Below are 19,437 nucleotides of genomic sequence, written 5' to 3' on the forward strand. Positions count from 1 at the left end.
TACACACAAGAAATGAATAAGTTAATGATCTTTGGTCCAGTGGAATGACGGAGCCCGACAGAGGGAAACAGCCTCGCTCTAAACTTCTTGGATCAGGATGTCTACAGACAGCCTACTTCCCCGGGGAAAACACTGCGTTTGGACAACATAATATGCACACTTCAATATTTGTTTATTTATCGCAAGTTATATCATCCTTGCAATATATGTAAATATATATTTTTTTAAAAACAACATATATATACACCCCCCCCATTTTCTGACCAATTACCCCACTCTTACGAGCCATCCTGGTCGCTGCGCCACCCTCTCTGCCGATCCATGGAGGGCTGCAGACTACCACATGTCTTCTCCGGTACATGTGTAGTCGTCAGCCGCTTCTTTTCACCTGACAGTGAGGAGTTTCGCCAAGGGGACGTAGCATGTGGGAGGATCACGCTATTCCTTCCAGTTCCTCCTCCCCCTCGAACAGGCGCTCCGACCGACCAGAGAAGGTGCTAGTGCGGCGACCAGGACACATACCCACATCCGGCTTCCCACCCGCAGACACGGCCAACTGTGTCTGTAGGGACGACCGACCAAGCCGGAGGTAACATGGGGATTCGAACCGGCGAGCCCCGTGTTGGTATGCAACAGAATAGACTGCCATGCCACCCGGACGCCCTATGTAATAGCAGTTTAAGGATTTCCGATAGATGCTTGTGTGCATAGCTCATTATGACGGAGAGGTGAAGAAACCTATGTTTTTGTAAAGTATATGATTCCTTTATAATGTAATCACCTGAAAATCATTGGCAAACACTACTAACAAAGCTAAAAAGTGGGAGCGGGGCCGGCAAGAGAGAGAGAGAGACTATAACAGACCGATCACTGATACCTTTAGTTCTCCGGTGGCTACTTTGAAGACCAGCTCCACCACGGAGCCCACCGCCAGACGTGCCGCACTGGAGGAGTGGACCTCGTTCCAAATGGTGTCACTATCCACCTGGGAGCACACATGGACAGACAGACAGAAAGTTAGACAGGCACTGACACATACACACATTCACAGACAGAAAGTAAAAGCACACTCCATCACACACAAACACGCACATGATTATCATAAATGATGCATTCTACAAGCTGGCGTCACAGAAACGCGGAAGCGAAAACAAGGTTTCAACACATGAGTGAGTGTCTGTCGGTCTGTCTGTGAGCCCACTCCAACAGGCTGGCAGAGAGATGGGAACTTACCCCAACCCCTCCACACGGTAGCCTAACAAACATCGGGGTGATTGAACCTAGAGAAGGAGAAAAGAAAGAGATGACATCATCATTCAGAGTGCCATTAGTGATGTAGATATTAACGCTTTAACCACAGCGATACTCCCTCCCAACACCCACACACACACACACACACACACACACAAAAGAAATACAAAACACCTTAAAATGCACAGGATAGGAGTCTAGGCCTTCAGAGTGATTTCTGTCTACATCTCTCCACAACACGACTAACAAAGATAGGGTTTAAACATGGGCAGTGTGTCATGTGTCGCTCTCCATGTGCACATACGGTGAGGCAGCAGGGTTTTTGTTGCGTTGGACAAAATACAAATGTATATTTCAGTTCGCTTTTGCATGTATGTGTATGTGTGTACGTGCATGCAAGCATATTTTTTAACATGGTATGGTTCTGACGGTCAAGTGTGTGCATGGATTCAAACGAGGTTGTAACAGTTAACAGCATTTAACTTCACGTACCCATGTGAGTGCGTGTGTGTGTGTGTGTGTGTGTGTGTGTAAGTGTGTGAGAGTTCTTACAGTCTAGTTTCTGCCGAAGAGGGTTGGTTCCGTAGAGGAGGACGTGGGCTTCGGAGTGGACCGTCTGCAGTTCTTCTAAAGTGGCCTTCCTCCCACGGATACACTGCAGAGCCACGCACACGCATGCACACACACACACACACACACACACACAGAAAAACGTGTGCACTAAGTCTCTTGATATTTAGTTTGCTGATTACCAGAGAACCTTTGTCCATGGAGATGCAGAGATTTTGCAGGAATTCGTGTGCTGTGCTTAACAAAAGATTGTCTGACTTTAAAAGATACTACTATAATTGCCACTACTATTGCCAATAATAATATCTATAATGATAAACCTTTACTTATAGAGCTCCTTTTACAACAAAAAGTGCACAATTCAAAAGCACAGTGAAGCGACTGAGAAGACACAACTAAACAAAAACAATTCAGTTGTTAAATGCTTTAGGAGTGACCTTCCAGCCATCCATTATCCGAACCGCCTATCCTGCTCTCAGGGTCACGGGGATGCTGGAGCCTATCCCAGCAGTCACTGGGCGGCAGGTGGGGAAAAACCCTTGACAGGCCGCCAGGCCATCACAGGGCCGACACATTCAAACCTAGGGACAACTTAGTATGGCCCATTCACCTGACCTACATGTCTTTGGACTGCGGGAGGAAACCGGTGCACCCGGAGGAAACCCACACAGACACGGGGAGAACATGCAAATTCCACACAGAGGACGACCTGGGACGACCCCCAAGGTTGGACTACCCTGGGGTTCAAATCCAGGACCTTCTTGCTGTGAGGCAACAGTGCTAACCACTGTGCCGCCCTGTCATATACATTGTCATATCATGTACCTTCAAATGCAATGAAATGGATATGCCCTAGCTCGCTCAGCCCTGAAAACCATATATCAGGAAATAATAAATGGGTGCCTGATATCCTCCATGATACTTAGGGCCTTCCTTCTGCTGCAATGGGTGGTGTACATGTCCTGAAGCTGTGGCAGTGCTGTTCCTATGATGCCTGGAGCCGTTTCTACTATCTTTCTCAGTTGTTTGTGGTCCTGTTCAGTCAAGTTGCCAAACCACACCAGTATGCTTCCAGTAAGGATACTCTCTGTGGTAGTCTGATAGAAACCGACCAGGGTTTTTGTGGACCTTCTGAATTTTTTTAAGACATCTCAGAAAGTATAGTCTCTGTTGTGCCTTCTTAATGACACAACTGGTGTTTAGAGACCAGGAGAGGGAGTCTGAGATCTGAATGCCTAAAAATCTGAAGTTCTTCACAATTTCAACAGTGCCACCTGTGATGTAAACTGGTGTCTGAACCACTTTGGACTTCTAAAATCAACAATTACCTCCATTGTTTTCTCAGTATTTAGGTTATTTTGACACCATATGGATGGGTCTCTCACCTCCTTCCTATAAGCATCTTCATTGTTGTCATTTATCAGTCCAATTACTGTGGTGTCATCTGCAAATGTCATGATGCTGTTGTGATATTTGTCAACACAGTCATGTGTGAGCAGACTGGAGAGTAAGGGACTAAGGCAGCAACCCTGCGGTGCTCCTGTGTTGAGAAACCTCAGGAAGACTATTAGAGAACAGATCCTTCTTCCCGGATGGTGTTTAATTACATACTTGTGTGTTTATGTCTGGTCTAGATCAAATTCCTTGTGCACCCCTTGGCCATTCCTTTGCAAATGAAAGAAATTCTGACTCCAGTTCTTTAAAGGGAAAACCCCTCTGGTGAAGACTGATGATGCACCTTGTGGATAAAGTCTTACTTATAGATCTAAAATTTGATTGTTAAAACTGTTTTACCTCACACTGGGCCCTGAGTCCTGTCTCCTGCAGCCGGGACCAGATGCTCTGGATTCGCCCTGCATGCTCCGGGTGGCTGTTGGTGTTTCCACACATACACTGATGCTTCTGCATCAGTGAGTCATAGACCAGGCCTGAGGAGAAGACACATTCTATTTATTTATCTATCTATTTATTCATTTTTTAAAAATGTTTCCCCAGTTGTACTTGGCTAATCACCCCACTCTTCCGAGCCGTCCCGGTTGCTGCTCCACCCCCTCTGCCGATCTGAGGAGGGTTCCAGACTACCACATGCCTCCTCTGATACATGTGGAGTCGCCAGCCACTTCTTTTCACCTGACAGTGAGGAGTTTCGTCAGGGGGACGTAGTGCGAGGGAGAATCACACTATTCCCCCCAGTTCCCCCTCCCCCATGAACAGGCACCCCGACCGACCAGAGGAGGCGCTAGTGCAGCCGCCAGGACACATTCCCACATCTGGCTTCCCACCCGCAGACACGGCCAATTGCGTCAGTAGGGACGCTTGACCAAGCCAGAGGTAACACGGGGATTCGAATCAGCGATCCCCATGTTGGTAGGCAACAGAAGAGACCGGCACACCACCCTGACGCCCCGAGAAGACGCATTCTTAAGACTCATTTATCTGCCGACAGAACTGAATCATTAGGAAAGATGTATGGGGCTGACCTGTTGTGAAACGAGGCTTGGTGGGCGGATCGGAGGGAGTGACGCTGATTGGGAAGGAGGAGGCCGACGCCGGAGAGGACTGGGCCCGGGAAAGTGGGCGGTGCCCTGGAAAAGAGATTGACAGGCCAGCAGCCTCCATGGAGGCCTGGTAATTCCTCAGCTGGTGGATCCGCTGCTGCTCCAACAACAGGGCCTGCTGCTCACACACACACACACACACACACACACACACGCACGCACACACACACACACACGCACACACACACACACACACACACACACACACACACACACACACACACACACACACACACACACACACACACACACAGAATGAAACAAAGAGAGAAATATTATAGAGAGAAGAGCCAAGTGAAAAACAGGGAGCAAGAGAAGAAGAACCTAACACCACTTCATTATTACTACTTATATTGTTGTAATATTATTCTCAGGTTGTACTTTATGCATGTCACTTTACAACACAGTTTCCGTTTAATTGCCTTGTATCTAAATGCAAATGTATTGGGACACTTAGACTTAGAGGAAGAAAAACTGTTTAGAGTATTTTTTTTTAAATGGCAAGTAAAAGGTTTGGCCAAAAGGTGGCAGACAAAACAAACTTAGGGTCTAGGTTTTCCCTTAGTATCTGCATGGCCTCAGACACAGAGCATTTTCACAGCCCAGATTGTACAAGCGAGTCTTGTCGACTTGTATTTTACATCTTTCTTTGCCATTCCTAAAACACACCAGGTCTCAGTTAAGTCGGGATCAGCTCTTGAAATCCCAATATAGATGCTTGCAGCCTAAATTATTTTGCAGTCATTAACTAGGACAAATCCATTTTTTATCAGTATCAAGGTCTCTGCTCCAGTCAGCATCTCTACAGCACTTTGCTGCACAGCTTCAGTTTCACAGGGACTGACAGTGGCAGTAAATCAGGCAGCGGTAAAGGGCCCTTCACATGATCAGCGACAACAACACTCGGTGCCGGCGCTGCCATTCATTTCCTGTGTGGCAAGCGTCGCCGCTGGACCTGGCGTTGCCACCGACCTCGGGGTTCTGTGCAACGTTCAACTATATTCAACTTTGACCTCTGCGACGCTGACCTCTGCGATGCGCAACCAATCAGGAGAAACTTGTTCTACGTGTGTCGGAGCATCCGGAATTATATAACATGACCATGTAATCATACTACGATCTGACTAAAAAGTCTGTGGCTTGAAATGATGTCAGTTTACAGACTGGACTACCAGGTTGGTTGACAGTTTTCTGTCAACCATGTGGGCTGCAGTCCAAAATTGAACTCCACCCCTGAATTTCCTCAATTCTGTCATTTTAAAAACTCCATAATGAATATAATGATCCCCGGCGCTCCTGGTACTGGCACTGATCATGTGAAGGGGTGGCACCCAACCTGGCACTGATGTCGACGTTTTGCGCGGCCATGTGAAAGCTGCTTAATTTGCAACTTTGGCCACGTCTAGAATTTGCATCCTTACATTACAGTATAGCAGCGGCATTCGGGAGAGGGAGAAAAAGATCCGGGTTTTCCACCTTCTTTAAGCTAGCCCAGTTGTCATCAAAACTCAAGCCAGGTTAGTCATGTCAGACTGAGTCACTCCACCCCTCCATGCCTCCGTGTTATAGAGATCATCTGATGTAGGTTCTTTATTGAGCGGTATCGAAATAAAATGATAATTATAATAATGAATGTTGTGGATAAAGCTGTGACTCATCAAACCTGCAAATTCCTGCACAGCTCTCACAATACTCTTCGAAACAACTACGTGTAATTGTCGTGAGACGTGAGACACTGACTGTGCAGGACTGTTTTGCTTCCCGTCCTCCCCCCGACCTTCACAAACCTTCAGCCCCCTTCTTACCTGTCGGAACAGCAGCTCCTGCTCCGCCTGCCTCTCCCTCTCCCTGTGCTGCATCGCCTCCTCCTCGATCTCCTGGGGGTCCGGGGGCTCTTGCTTGATGGTGACCCCCGGCAGCAGCCCGGCTCCGTCCTGGTGCTCCCTCAGCTCCTCCTCCGTCTCCTCGGGGTGACTCTGGTGCTGGCGGCCTACAGACGGCTCGTTGGGCTTGGCCATCATCTGGAGAATGGAAGGTTGGTTGGGATTTATTTTACACAACAAGTCAAAAAGGGTGTCACACACTCTACACTTGCACTATAAACACAGAAATACAGGGATGGGCAGTTTGTCACTGTCGATTTCATTTAAATGACAATTATAGATCGGGTTAGTTGACTAGTTTAAAAAACAAAGTAACCAAACAGACGTAATGTAGATGGGTTTTAGGAGGTTTTCCATGTGCTCCATTCAGTTGCTCATCCTGCTCGTGTCCATTCCGCTCTGGTACCATGCTACAACGTTTCTTTTTTTCCAGTTGGTTTTCTATAAAATTATCACTAGAATTTAACAACACCAATGTAAATAAATTGGCAATTACGCACTATTTTTAATGATATTCTGTCAGTGACGTGGGCCGTTTCACAGGCCTTATAAACAAGTTTCTGTTTGCCAATTTAAAGCCAGCACAAGTGAGGTGAGGCACTGTTCAGAAGGAATATATGACATGTTTTCAATTTCAGAAACGTTTTGCTATGATATTTAGCATAGAAGAGAACAACAGACAGTTAACTGTAGTTATTTGTGTAGCTACCGTTTATTTAGGGTAAATTACAGGTGGAAAACGGACTGTTTGCAGCTTGCAGCCCTTAAAATGTTGGCATAGCACATCATAACGCTTCCTGGTAATGTGGCGTTTGAAATGCCATCAGGAACCCCGACTCACCACGTTCTCTTTCAACAGTGTTGTAGTACCCGAGTCCAGGACTCGGACTTGAGTCCTGATTTTCAGGACTTGTGACTCGACTTGGACTTGAGCACCGATGACTCGGACTCGGACTCAGACTCGAGCACTGACTGCATTCGGACTCGGAAGTTGGAGATGAGGACTCGGACTTGTTAATTGATAAAGACTGTTCTTTTTTGTTTTTGTTATGTGTCACAAAGTAAACAAACCCCTTTTGAAATGGTGACAGCTCTGTCATACTGTTTCATGTAGACCTTTTTTATTTGCATGTCAGCTTTTTTACGGTGCCAGAGTGGAGCACTGGAGCCCATCTTGGAACTTGACTCAGACTCAACCTCAATGACTCGGACTCGGGTAATGGGGACTTGACTCGGACTCAACTCGGACTCTTCTTTGGGGACTCGAGACTCGACCTCGAGGTTTAGTGACTCGACTACAACACTGTCTTTCAACCACCTGCTCATTGATCGTTTTCCTCATTTTTATCCGACGCTTATAAGAAGAATAGTCTGAACTCTTCAATACACCACAACTTTTCATTGAAACTTATGTATCACTTCCATATGAAAATGACCAGTATATTTAACAATGCTTAGCAGATTCCTAAACATTTAAGTGACTCATTGGTTAACCCCCGCCCATCACACACAGATATACTGTGAGTTAAATCAAGCACACACAGATTCACACACATGCACTTCTTTCCATCAGATTCCTGGCGAACTGTCTCGTCTCTCACCACCCATTCTTCTTTTAACAAGCTTAATTTGGATTACCCAGTCAGACTGGTGTCTTGCTCATTTCAAAAGCCATCCGATCTAATTGCATGTGAGCATCCATTCTGCCGAGTGCACTGCGGGGCAAAATGTGTCTCGTCAAACTGAGACTGCCCTCTCTAATTGTGCTTCATTTCATCAGCCCATTCTGGGGCCCGTGGTTATCGAGCACCGAGTCTGTTGTCTATTCATTCACTTCCCCTGATACGGGCCATTCAGACTCCCATTCAAGGCACCGGAGTACTCGCCTCCATAGTGTGTCATTGTTGTGCATCACTGGGTACATGTGTGTGCGTCGCGTACACACATTATGGGACAGAGAGCGTGTGAGAGAAAGAGAACAACAGAGAGAACGAAATGTCAGCCTCAACTCCCAGGAGTGAGCCCAACTACAGGTGTGTGTGTGTGTGTGTGTGTGTGTGTGTGTGTGTGTGTGTCACAGAGCTGTGAACCTTCAGCTCCCCTGGCACTCCGCCATGGGACATCATTGACGTCAGCACATTCACCGGCTACCCAGACCCCCCCTCCATCTCCACCCCCCCACGCCTCAAATGTTGATCATCTTCCTCTCAAAACATCCCCCCCATCTTTCACAGCATCATACTCCCCACATAAGAAAAGAAATCACACCATCCGCTCTCTCCTGCTCCACTTTCCCAGAAACGCCTTTTCCTTTGCACATACCGTTCTCTTCATTTCCTCATTGATTCGAGATCAAAAAATGAAATAACGTGACAAGCCTAATTATAAAAGAATTAAATATTCTACATGTGATCTTCCACCACTATTTCCTTATATCACATTCTTTGAGGTAATCATACAAGTAAAGCCTGGATAAAACCCAAAAACATATGAGCGGGTCGTTGGTGCCTTTGCAGAGTTCACATCCTCGGATTTAAGGTGAGCGTCGTCTAAAATTATCCCTCACGTTTTGTATTAATTTTCTGGCTGACATTCAACTGTTGGAGACCCACCAGCACTACTGTACAGCATCCCCCCCCAGAAACGCCACCTTGATGACAGCCCTGCAGACTTCACCCCCCGGTAATTGCTGTTTGTGCTGAGAACTGTGTCTCGAGAGCCTGGGGAAATATGTTGAGGGCGAGAAGGAGGGGAACGAGAGGAGGAAATCCCTCGTTTCATTCAACCACCTCTCCTCCAGCGTTACTCAAGGCTACAACAGGAATAGTTGCACAGAGCTGCTGCTGCTGCCTCCTTCCTTCATGACCATATAAGGCAGAGGCTTCCGCCTTGTTGCCATGGTAGCACTGGGCTAGCTTGCAGCCCGTAGCAACTGACTTCTTTGCAGTCACATGAATATGGGAACAAAATGAGCAAACACACACACACACACTTGTAAACATGCAGAAAAGGCAAGAAAGAGAAAAAGGCATGACTAGTATGACACACGGGGAGATTGTGTATGAGAAAGTGCAATGATTATCTCTGGTACACGTGCACACACACACACACACACTCAGGGATACAAGTGTGCACACACACAACGAACAAGCCTCCTTTCCACTTGAAAAACAAAGCAATCAAAGTAACAGAGATACAGGGAGAAAGAAGAGACCAAAGAGAGACAGCTAAGGACCACTAACCCGACAAAACGCATGCACGCATGCACACACACACACACTCACACACACACACAAAACCAGCCAGTCCCTACACGCTCCAGTCTTGCCAACCTTATTGAGGTGAAGTTGCTGCTGTTGGAACTGCTGTTTGTGTTTCTCCAGGAACTGCTGGTGCTGCTGTTGGACCACCAGCTGCTGCAAGGCCAGTGCCTGTGCGTGGGCCTGGGCAGCGCTCCCCTGGGGCAGGGGGGCCGACTGAGTTCGCCCCAGGGGCCGGTGCTGCCGCTGCAGCTTAGCCATGGAGGCCGCGGATGGCATGGACAAGCCGCTCACACCTGGTAGGGACAGGAGAGAGAGAGAGAGAGAGAGAGAGAGAGAGAGAGAGAGAGCATGAGAGTGAGAGAAAGGGGGGGGGGTGATGGTTAAGAGGAGGCAGTCGTATTTAGATGCTTGTTGATTTGATAACCCCTACTGTCTACTGTTCATCAATTGTAATGTCTTCCATTCAGGGGTTCTTGAAGTGCCCCCAACTGGCTCGCTCAGTGTGAGGAGACATTTGTTTCAGTACCAGTCTATTCATCCTACGACAGCACAGTGCATGATGTGCCAGCTCTAGATGCACAAAAATCAGGTTCAAATTGCTTTTGGGTCTTGAAAAATAGATAGGCAAGTGGTCGGGCTCGTATTGTGGATGGAGCTCCAATTTATTCCATGCAAAGAGGCAGAGAGTAATGTAATCACAACTACGGGAAAATACACAACAACCATGTTTAGGATGGTGACGGTATTACAAACCAAGTTGAAACGTCACATGCATCTTCGTAGTTTAATGCTGTACACAGCATTCATATAAGTCGCACATGTGCAAGAACATTACGCGGCCTCGTTTGTGTCCTGCAGGCACCTCCTTACTGAAAACCGGCATGTGTGCAATCACCCCATTCACTGTTTGTGCAGGGCTGAAAATAGCAGGGGCAACAGGGTCATCAATGGAGGATTTAATAGGAAACGGCACACAATGCAACCATCGAATATACTCCCATGTTTCCCCTGTAGCATGCGCTGACATATGAATGGGGCTCATTAGTATGAACTAATGAATGAAAGTTTTTCAATGTGGTGGCACACAATGTACCATGAGTACAATCTCTCGGTGTGTGTGTGTGTCTGTCTATGTGGTATTGTTTTTTTTTTTTCTCCCTCAGTCTATGGACGATCAAAAAATGAATGATTCTTCAGTTAGTGTGAGATGTGACTATTTTCCATCTTGTCTATCGCCGTTGCAATTGGTCTGCGTGGCTTCTTGTGTGTGTTCAACCAATCCATGATGCTCACCCCTGCTAGTTCCACCCTATGGGTCCTGGAACTCATTTGGCAGCACTTGCTGAGATGATACTAGATGCGAGTTCCCGGGAACCCAATTTCTCCAATTTGGCAAATCTTATGCTGCAATGAAAACATTTGTTGACCAATGTCTAAAATTGCAGGCGTGGTCAGCACGAGACATGGCGGCACAAGGTGGCAGCAGAAAAGGGCAAAACTAGGCAAATTTTTTGTTGCAATACATAATTCACCAAATCATTCAGACATCTGCCCAACCGTCCCTGGAACCCATTAGATAAGTCATCTAACTTGCAAAACGTAATCTTATTAAGCATTTGATCATTTACATACCTATTCTCCTCCTCTCTTTCACCTCTACGACTGATTTTAAACGGATAAATTGAGAAGTACTCTTTGAATAATGTATTGGTATTCCTGTAGTCATTATTGTCAATATCACAATAACACTGTGATCATGATTACCATTGTTATAGTATAATGATAACAGTGGGGCCACTCCAACATCATGACCTACCTGTGACCAGGGGACTCTGTGCAGGACTCTGCTCCATTAGCACCATGTGCTGGAGCAGTGGACTGTGCCCACCATGCCCGCCTGTGCCCCCTCCAGCCTCAGCCAGGTAGGGGGTCAGGTGGGCTCCGGAGATGAAGGGTGGGCTGAGGGAGAGGGCTGGCTGCAGACTACCCTCTTGCTGGGCAGAGGTCACCTGGCAAGTGGAAAAAGCAGAAAGGGGGAGCGTAGGCTTCAAATGACTGTGGCTTAGATCCGGGAAAATAGACCTAAAGTTGCAGTAAAACAATGTGGATGTCCAAACAAATACAAGTGTGAGTCAGCTAGCATGATTTGGTCAACGAGCAGTGCACTTTAAAAATGTTAATACTCTAAGTGCACTCAAAGCAGACAGACTGAAGAAAAAGACAGACTAATAAGATTGGGGTAAAAGGGAGAGAGAGAGAGAGAGAGCGAAAGAGAGAGAGCGAGAGAGAGAAATACAGAGGAGTTAAACAGTGAGGAAAAAGGGTTGACAGACTCAGACAAACAGATACAAAGGTCAACAGACAAGAGGAGGAGCCAGACAAGCAGCCATGTCATTCTTACATTGGAGGCAGCTGTGGCTGTGGCTGTGGCAGGAAGTCCCAGGGTGATGTTGGGCAAGGAGGGTGAGGTGTAGAGGGACAACTGGTTAACAGAACCCCGATCAGCACCACTGCACAACCTCTGGGCAAGAGATACCTAGAAAGCACGTTTTAAAGATTTATTATGTCCATCCAGCCATCCATGATCTATACCTGCTTCATCCAATTCAGGGTCATGGAGGGGTAAAACCTATCCCAGCATGCACAGGGCAGAAGGCAGGGAGACATTCTGAACAAGCTGCCAGTTCATTGCCACCCTCAGTGATTCATTATTCATGCAAAAGATAAAAAAAAGCGGTGCAGGGGTAAATAACTGAAGTGTAGATTTCCGCTGGGTCTGTCGGTTACATTCTATTGGGATTAAACAACCGGCAGAAACATGCCATGGTGGCTTGACACTGAACAGCATCTTGGCAGCTGCCTGGCCCTCCTCCTCTGCAGACCCATCCTTTGAAGGCCCCTTTGCCACTAGCCTCTGCACATGGTCTACACTACTAAATATAACAACCAGTAGCTGGCACCTGTAGCCTTGCACCCACACAGTGGAGCAAGGTTACTCTAACAATAAGTGCTGTTGTATAATTTGCTAGAGAGAGAGAGAGAGAGAGAGAGAGAGAGAGAGAGAGAGAGAGAGAGAGAAGGGGGGGGAGAGAGAGAAAGAGAGAGAATTTGTGTGTATGTGTGTGTATACCTCGGTGCTGTTTGAAACTGCCACAGTGATGCCATTCTCATTGGGGATGTTGTTGGAGCTGTTGTTGGGGGAGCTTGGGCCTGAGCCAGGGGCACTGCTACATGCAGAGTCTGAAACACATGCACACACACACACACACACACACACACACACAAACGCATAAGAATGAACAAGGAAAACGATTACAAAACAAGCCACAGCACACAGGATAAACTATGATAAACCAGAGAACCAATGACTGAACATTATGTGATGGGAGTTCTTGTGTTCTCCACGTTCTTGTGCAATCAGCCTCCAACCTGCCATGTCCAGCGAGCGTTTCTTGGCGGTGGTGATGGGGCTGTCTCTACGCCGCAACAGGGGACTGCTCCTCCTCTCGCTCACCTTCTGCTTCAGCCTGGAACGAAGCTTCAGATTGGGCTCCGAGGCTGGAGGATAGATAGAGAGAGAGAGGGGGAACCAGGGGGAGAGAGATGGACAAAACGGTTTAAGTGATTTAGCTGCAGTCAATAAAGTAATGGCAAGTAATACATTACATAAACACCCATCCCAGCATAACATAACACACAAAATGTGTTCTGGCCATTTCTCACCAGTGGCAATAACGGTTTGTTAAACATGTGTGCACCCGCGGCACTCTTAGCATCTTTGGACACAACTTTTCAGCAGACAGCATTTGACGGCGATGCCCGAAGCAGCTGCTAATCTGTTTTGATGATCCTTGATGCATATTTAAACAATTCATCACATGATGTGATCCATCTATGCAACATTTAATGACAACACCGTGGATGCAGCGCAGGGTTTTTACATTAGCTTGCAGGAAAGGAGAGTTACTCTTGACTCAACTGGCCAACAAGGAACACCCGTGTATAACTGACCTCTCTGCATTTATCTGTGTATCAACAGACAGAGGGACCGAGGACACACTGCAACTCTGGATTAATGGCAAGTTAACCAGCAAAATAAGCTGAAAAAGATTAAACTGTTGAAATTTGGGGACGGCACGGTGGCGCAGTGGTTAGCGCGATCGCCTCACAGCAAGAAGGTCCTGGGTTCGAGCCTCGGGGTAGTCCAACCTTGGGGGTCGTCCTGGGTCGTCCTCTGTGTGGAGTTTGCATGTTCTCCCCGTGTCTGCGTGGGTTTCCTCCGGAGGCTCCGGTTTCCTCCCACAGTCCAAAGACATGTAGGTCAGGTGAATCGGCTATACTAAATTGTCCCTAGGTGCGAGTGTGTGTCGGCCCTGTGATGGCCTGGCGGTCTGTTCAGCGTGTCTCCCCGCCTGCCACCCAATGACTGCTGGGATAGGCTTCAGGATCCCTAAGACCCTGAGCAGGATAAGCAGTTTGGATGGATGGATGTTGAGATTGTTGGGTTTTGAGACTGCTTGGTTCTGAACTGTGCCAGGCCTGTTTATATGTCGCTGCTCTCCACAATAAGCCACACACAGTGTCTCGGAAACAAAGTGCCCAAACATAGTCCCAAACACATCACAAGCAAGTGAACAAGCAACTATCCCCACCAACAGACCGATGTGTTTCGGTCTGGAGTGCGGCTGTACCGAGCTCGTTTTTAACATCCGAGTCGCTCGCCGAGTGCTGCGTCTCCAAAGGTGGGAGGGTTTTGGTTCTTCCTCTTTTTTCGTTTATTCCCGCCGATTACGGCGCCGACACCGGCAAACCCGTCGAGCCTTCCAGAGGCGTGACATTTATCTGGCTGCCATGCTGCTTCAGGCAAATCAATCCAAAAGGGTGGTGGAGTTATCAGACCAACAGCCTCACGAGCTCGCACACCAGGAGCTCGGCACATTGATCCGTCACGGAGGAGACTCAACAGTGTCTGGACTTGTCTTGATGGGAAATGTGACTTAACCGCTTTATTACGAAACCTCAGTGATGCAAGAAAACATTTACTTTAAAGGATCTTGTACAGTCAGTTAGATAATCCCCGGGTCATTCCTCCTATTCGGCTGTTTTCCTTTACGACAGGATTCCAGTCCACAATTCCCCGAAGAAAGTGGCGATTTAAAAAAAAGAATTAGCTCCAGTTTTAGAGCCACGTCTGGTTCCATGCTGGTCTTTTGTGTATGTGTGTGCGTGTGTGCTCTCTCAGATTTGTGAGTGGAGATAGAGCAAAGGGAATGGCATGTCACATTGGCTCTTGCCATGAAGGCTAATGGTCTGTTTACTTTTGCCGGGCCAATCAGGGGCCTCAGTGGGGTCCGCATTAACCAATTAGTGGCTCATGTCTGTTCCTTGTTACTAATCATCTGTGGCGCTATTTTGTCCTTTCAGAGGGAGACAAAAGGGGGATTGAGAGAGTCCTCTTTCCTCTGCGTTCTTTCTCACTGTCAGTCTGCTCTTTCAATATCTAGTTTATCAGACTATGAGGCCCTTTATATTTCATAATTAGGGCAAGGCATCAAAAGGACGCTCCCCTCTCAGTGACATAATTTCAGTATTAATGCTAGCATAATCAAAAAGTATGAAAATGTTAGATTTATAACACAGCTCAAATCTACTTCTGTTCGAAAGGAAACTTGGACTAGCGTGATGTGACGCGATGTGATGTAGTCTTGTACAAAAAAAAAGTGTACGTCAAACAGAAAATAATTCACTAGCGCATCGAAATACGATTTCATCCAACAAAGGGGGGGGGGGACTGGAAAAGCCAGAGCCATAACTCGTACCCCGTTTCGAGTATCGCATCCATCATTAGAAATATTAAATCCAACAATGTCGAACCCTTTGCAGGAGCATCAACAACTGATCAAATCAAAACACGGTGATCCACTAACCTTTACGGCTAAACTGACGCTGGACTCATTTTGGTAACGAAAACTTCTCTTACTGTCAAAGTAACAGAAATTGGGGTGTCCGGGTAGTGTGGTGGTCTATTCTGTTGCCTACCAACATGGGGATCTCTGGATCGGATCCCCGTGTTGCCTCCGGCTTGGTCGGGCGTCCCTACAGACACAATTGGCCGTGTCTGCGTGTGGGGGGCCAGATGTGGGTTTGTGTCCTGGTCGTTGCACTAGCGCCTCCTCTGGTCGGTCAGGGCGCCTGTTCAGGGGGGAGGGGGAACTCGGGGGAATAGCGTGATCCTCCCACACGCTACGTCCTCCTGGTGAAACTCCTCACTGTCAGGCGAAAAGAAGCGGGCTGGAGACTCCACAAGTATCGGAGTAGGCATGTGGTAGTCTGCAGCCCTCCCCGGATTGGCAGAGAGGGTGGAGCAGCGACCGGGACAGCTCGGAGAGTGGGGTGATTGGCTGGATACAATTGGGGAGAAAAAGGGGGCAAAAAATCCCCCCCCCCCAAAAAAGTAACAGACATTGAGCTAGTGGACAGCTATAAATACCTGGGTGTTCTTGACAAAAAAAAAATTTTAAAAATCGTGTTTTGAATTTCATCTTGCTACCACAATAGAGGTCCAACAACGACTTGTTTTTCTGAGGAAAATATGGTCTTTTATTGTCTCCTCTGAGACGATGACTCTCTCTACTAGAAGTTTTATTGAATCAGCGTTTATGTTCTGCATTGTTGCTTGGCATGGTAATCTGACTCTGGCCAATAAAAACAGGCTTGGTAGCCTCATCAAAATGGCAAGTAAAATTTCAGGGAGGAGCCGAGCCCCGCTTACCGACCTTTATATCAGGCAGGTGTTCAGAAATGCTACTTCCCTTCTGGAGTGTCAAGATCACCTCCTCCGGTCAGAGTTTGAACTTCTACCCTGAGGGTGCCTGGTACGAGGACTACGAGATATAAGGTTTCCTTTGTCCCTGCTGCCATTCATTTGGGCAGCACGGTGGCCCAGTGGTTAGCGCTGTTGCGTCACAGCAAGAAGGTCCTGGGTTCGAACCCCAGGCCGTCCCAGGCCCTTTCTGTGTGAAGTTTGCATGTTCTCCCCATGTCTGGGTGTGTTTCCTCCGGGTGCTCCAGTTTCCTCCCACCATCCAAAAGACATGCATGTTAGGGTTGATACTCCTGCCTGTGCCCCTGAGCAAGGCAATGCAGAAAAGAACTGGAGTTGGTCCCCGGGAGCTGCAGCTCCCCACTGCTCCTATACAATAGGATGGGTTAAATGCGGAGAACACATTCATTGTAACCTGTACAAAATAGAGTGGCTTTCTTCTTCTTCTTCGTGTGAAATGGTAGATAGTATTTTACTGTTGTCTGGAGATTGCTTATTTGCACAGACTGTGTACTTGACTTCTGCACTTTGACCTTGATGCTGAATGAACTCCTTTCAGTCTCTTTGTCGACTAATACGTCCTGTATGCTGTTGGCCATCAGTGCTTTAGTGTTTTGTGCATTTGTGTGTATCCTGGCTGCAAACCAGTTTCCTGTAAGGGACGATAAAGACACTTTGAACTCTTGTAGTACTGAACCACAACATCCAGTTTGCATTTTTCTTCTGCAGGTCTGCTCGGTTCAGGTACACTGGAGCTTACCTGTTACCTTCCCTTGAGAATCTATTTAATAAAACACATTATCCTTGCAAACCCTTTCAAAATGAAGTGTGTATTCACTCCATGTGCGTTGGTAAAATTAAAAGAGTGGAGTACAAAGTTCGAAGTGGGAAGAGGACTAAAGATGGAATTAAAGTCAAATGTACTCAACGAAAAATATTAGTGTCCAGGGTGAGTAAAAGGTAGTTTATTAATTGCAACGCACAAAATACACTGCTTTTGAACCACATTTGATTTTTTTTGGGGGGGGGTGAGGTGGAGGGTACAGAGGAGGGGAGAACTGTTTACATTTGTTGGCCTGGAGCAAAAGAAATGCAACAGTCAATAGGGACAGGTATCGTTAAGATTTTACTGCTACTCTTACAGATACTGCTTATCGATCCAGTACTTTAGCGGTACTCTTACTGGTTCTGTTTGTTTGTTTTTTTTAATCGATAAAACAAAACAAATGAAGAACAGAATTAACATTTCTGTATTTTCTCATGTCTAGACAGAGCGTTACTTTTAATCATCAACCCATGTTTGTATAATTTAGTTAACTCTGTGGGCTCTGGTTGTAACTGAAATACTTGTGTATATATAGTATATGCTTTGTTTATCGTGAAAAAATAAACTATTAACCGTAAAAAAAGAAAAAAACAAACCGTGGGCTCTAGGCTGCTAGCATACATACTATACCTGAGGTGGACGGGGCAACGAGAGATGGATTACAAAGCAGGCAGTCAAACTGCATTTCTCCGCCTATATTTGATGCAGTTCGGCTAGATGTTTCAAAAGATTGTTTGTGTTTCCCCCCTTACATTGCTAAAGACTTGTCCCCCCCCTTTTTTTCTCCCCAATTGGATCTGGCCAATTACCCTACTCCTCTGAGCCGTCCTGGTCACTGCTCCACCCCCTCTGCTGATCCGGGGAGGGCTGCAGACTACCACGTCTCCTCCGATACATGTGGAGTCGCCAGCTGCTTCTTTTCACCTGACAGTGAGGAGTTTCACCAGGGGGACGTAGTGCGTGGGAGGATCACGCTATTCCCCCCAGTTCCCCCTCGAAGAGGCACTCCGACTGACCAGAGGAGGTGCTAGTGCAGCAACCAGGACACATACCCCACATCCGGCTTCCCACCCGCAGACACGGCCAATTGTGTCTGTAGACATGCCTGACCAAGCCGGAGGTAACACGGGGATTTGAACCGGCGGGTAGACAACAAAATAGACCGCCACGCCACCCAGATGCACCATAACCAGACTTTTGACTATTTAGTTCTCTCCGCCATTGTCACTAAGAGCAGGCTGTGTGTGTGTGTGTGTGTGTGTGTGTGTGTGTGTGTGTGTGTGTGTGTGTGTGTGTGTGTGTGTGTGTGTGTGTGTGTGTGTGTGTGTTTGTGTGTGAGAGAGAGGCAGAGAGAGCTGGCCCCACCCCTCGGCTCACACATATGACAGGCTCCGAGACAGAGATCTTGCTTCTGGATTGAGAATAGCGCAAATGCATCATAGACAATTCTTATTGAAAATTAGAAATGCAGTTTTCGCTACATTATATCCAGATGAACTGATTCAACCTTCTGTGATAGAAACAGCTGGTGAGATAAATGGTGGAACATTTTTGTAGCCTAAATAAACAGGAAATTTACTTATTTTCTCCAATACTGATAGCAGAACTATAAACACCGGAGCTTATCAATACTGTGGTCTTTAATAATTTAGCACCGGTGCCGGTTTAATACCAGGTTTTGGCACCCTTCCCTCACAGCAGGTCAATTAAAGATTCGATCAAGGCAAACGCCGTCAAAGAAAGGCATTAAGAGCCACCATAAGAAGTGGCATAAGTCACAGTCTCAAGTTATGATTACAGGGCAAGTATCTGTAAATGATAAAAACATAACAGGGAATTGGATGTGAAGGGAGAAACAGAGTCAGACACTTTGGTCTTTTTGGCGCTTCCTGCTGCAAAGCTGGTACAGATTTTCACACCAGTTCGAAAACGAATACATCCAATTTGACATCACCCCGATAATCACAGGTAGTGACTGAAACAAAGCCAGGCAGTGTGCATGGCGAAAGAGTCAATATTAATGAGAACAAGGTTTCTTGGCTTTTGTTTCCTCGACTTTACACTGTTCCACCATTTTATTCTTTAGCACATCCGCTGCTTAAATCTACGAATCTTTAATTTGACTGACCACTGCATTTCTTTTGCTCCAGGCCAGCATATGCAGACAGTTCTCCCCCTCCTCTCTTCCCCGAAAAAAAAAATCAAACATGCTTCATTCAATTAAAGCAGTGTATTTTGTGCATTTCTTGGTTGCGCTAAGGAG

The 19,437-nt window shown here is 46.8% G+C and overlaps 1 protein-coding gene across 2 annotated transcripts in view; it reads right to left on the minus strand.

The window, feature by feature from the left end:
* The window catches only part of LOC130131342 (histone deacetylase 4-like), an 84,774-nt gene that overhangs the window by 13,347 nt on the left and 51,990 nt on the right, over positions 1 to 19,437 (minus strand). For both annotated transcript variants that reach the window (XM_056301003.1, XM_056301002.1), the window contains 11 exons: positions 12,955 to 13,083; positions 12,656 to 12,765; positions 11,927 to 12,061; positions 11,342 to 11,534; positions 9,595 to 9,818; positions 6,185 to 6,400; positions 4,302 to 4,497; positions 3,616 to 3,749; positions 1,804 to 1,906; positions 1,234 to 1,280; positions 878 to 985 (listed from right to left, as the gene is read on the minus strand). In XM_056301003.1, coding sequence (XP_056156978.1) covers positions 878 to 985; positions 1,234 to 1,280; positions 1,804 to 1,906; positions 3,616 to 3,749; positions 4,302 to 4,497; positions 6,185 to 6,400; positions 9,595 to 9,818; positions 11,342 to 11,534; positions 11,927 to 12,061; positions 12,656 to 12,765; positions 12,955 to 13,083 — 1,595 coding nt within the window. The remainder of the gene's footprint in view (positions 1 to 877; positions 986 to 1,233; positions 1,281 to 1,803; positions 1,907 to 3,615; positions 3,750 to 4,301; positions 4,498 to 6,184; positions 6,401 to 9,594; positions 9,819 to 11,341; positions 11,535 to 11,926; positions 12,062 to 12,655; positions 12,766 to 12,954; positions 13,084 to 19,437) is intronic.

Source organism: Lampris incognitus, chromosome 21 (genome assembly GCF_029633865.1).
Source record: "Lampris incognitus isolate fLamInc1 chromosome 21, fLamInc1.hap2, whole genome shotgun sequence".
Lineage (NCBI taxonomy): Eukaryota > Metazoa > Chordata > Actinopteri > Lampriformes > Lampridae > Lampris > Lampris incognitus.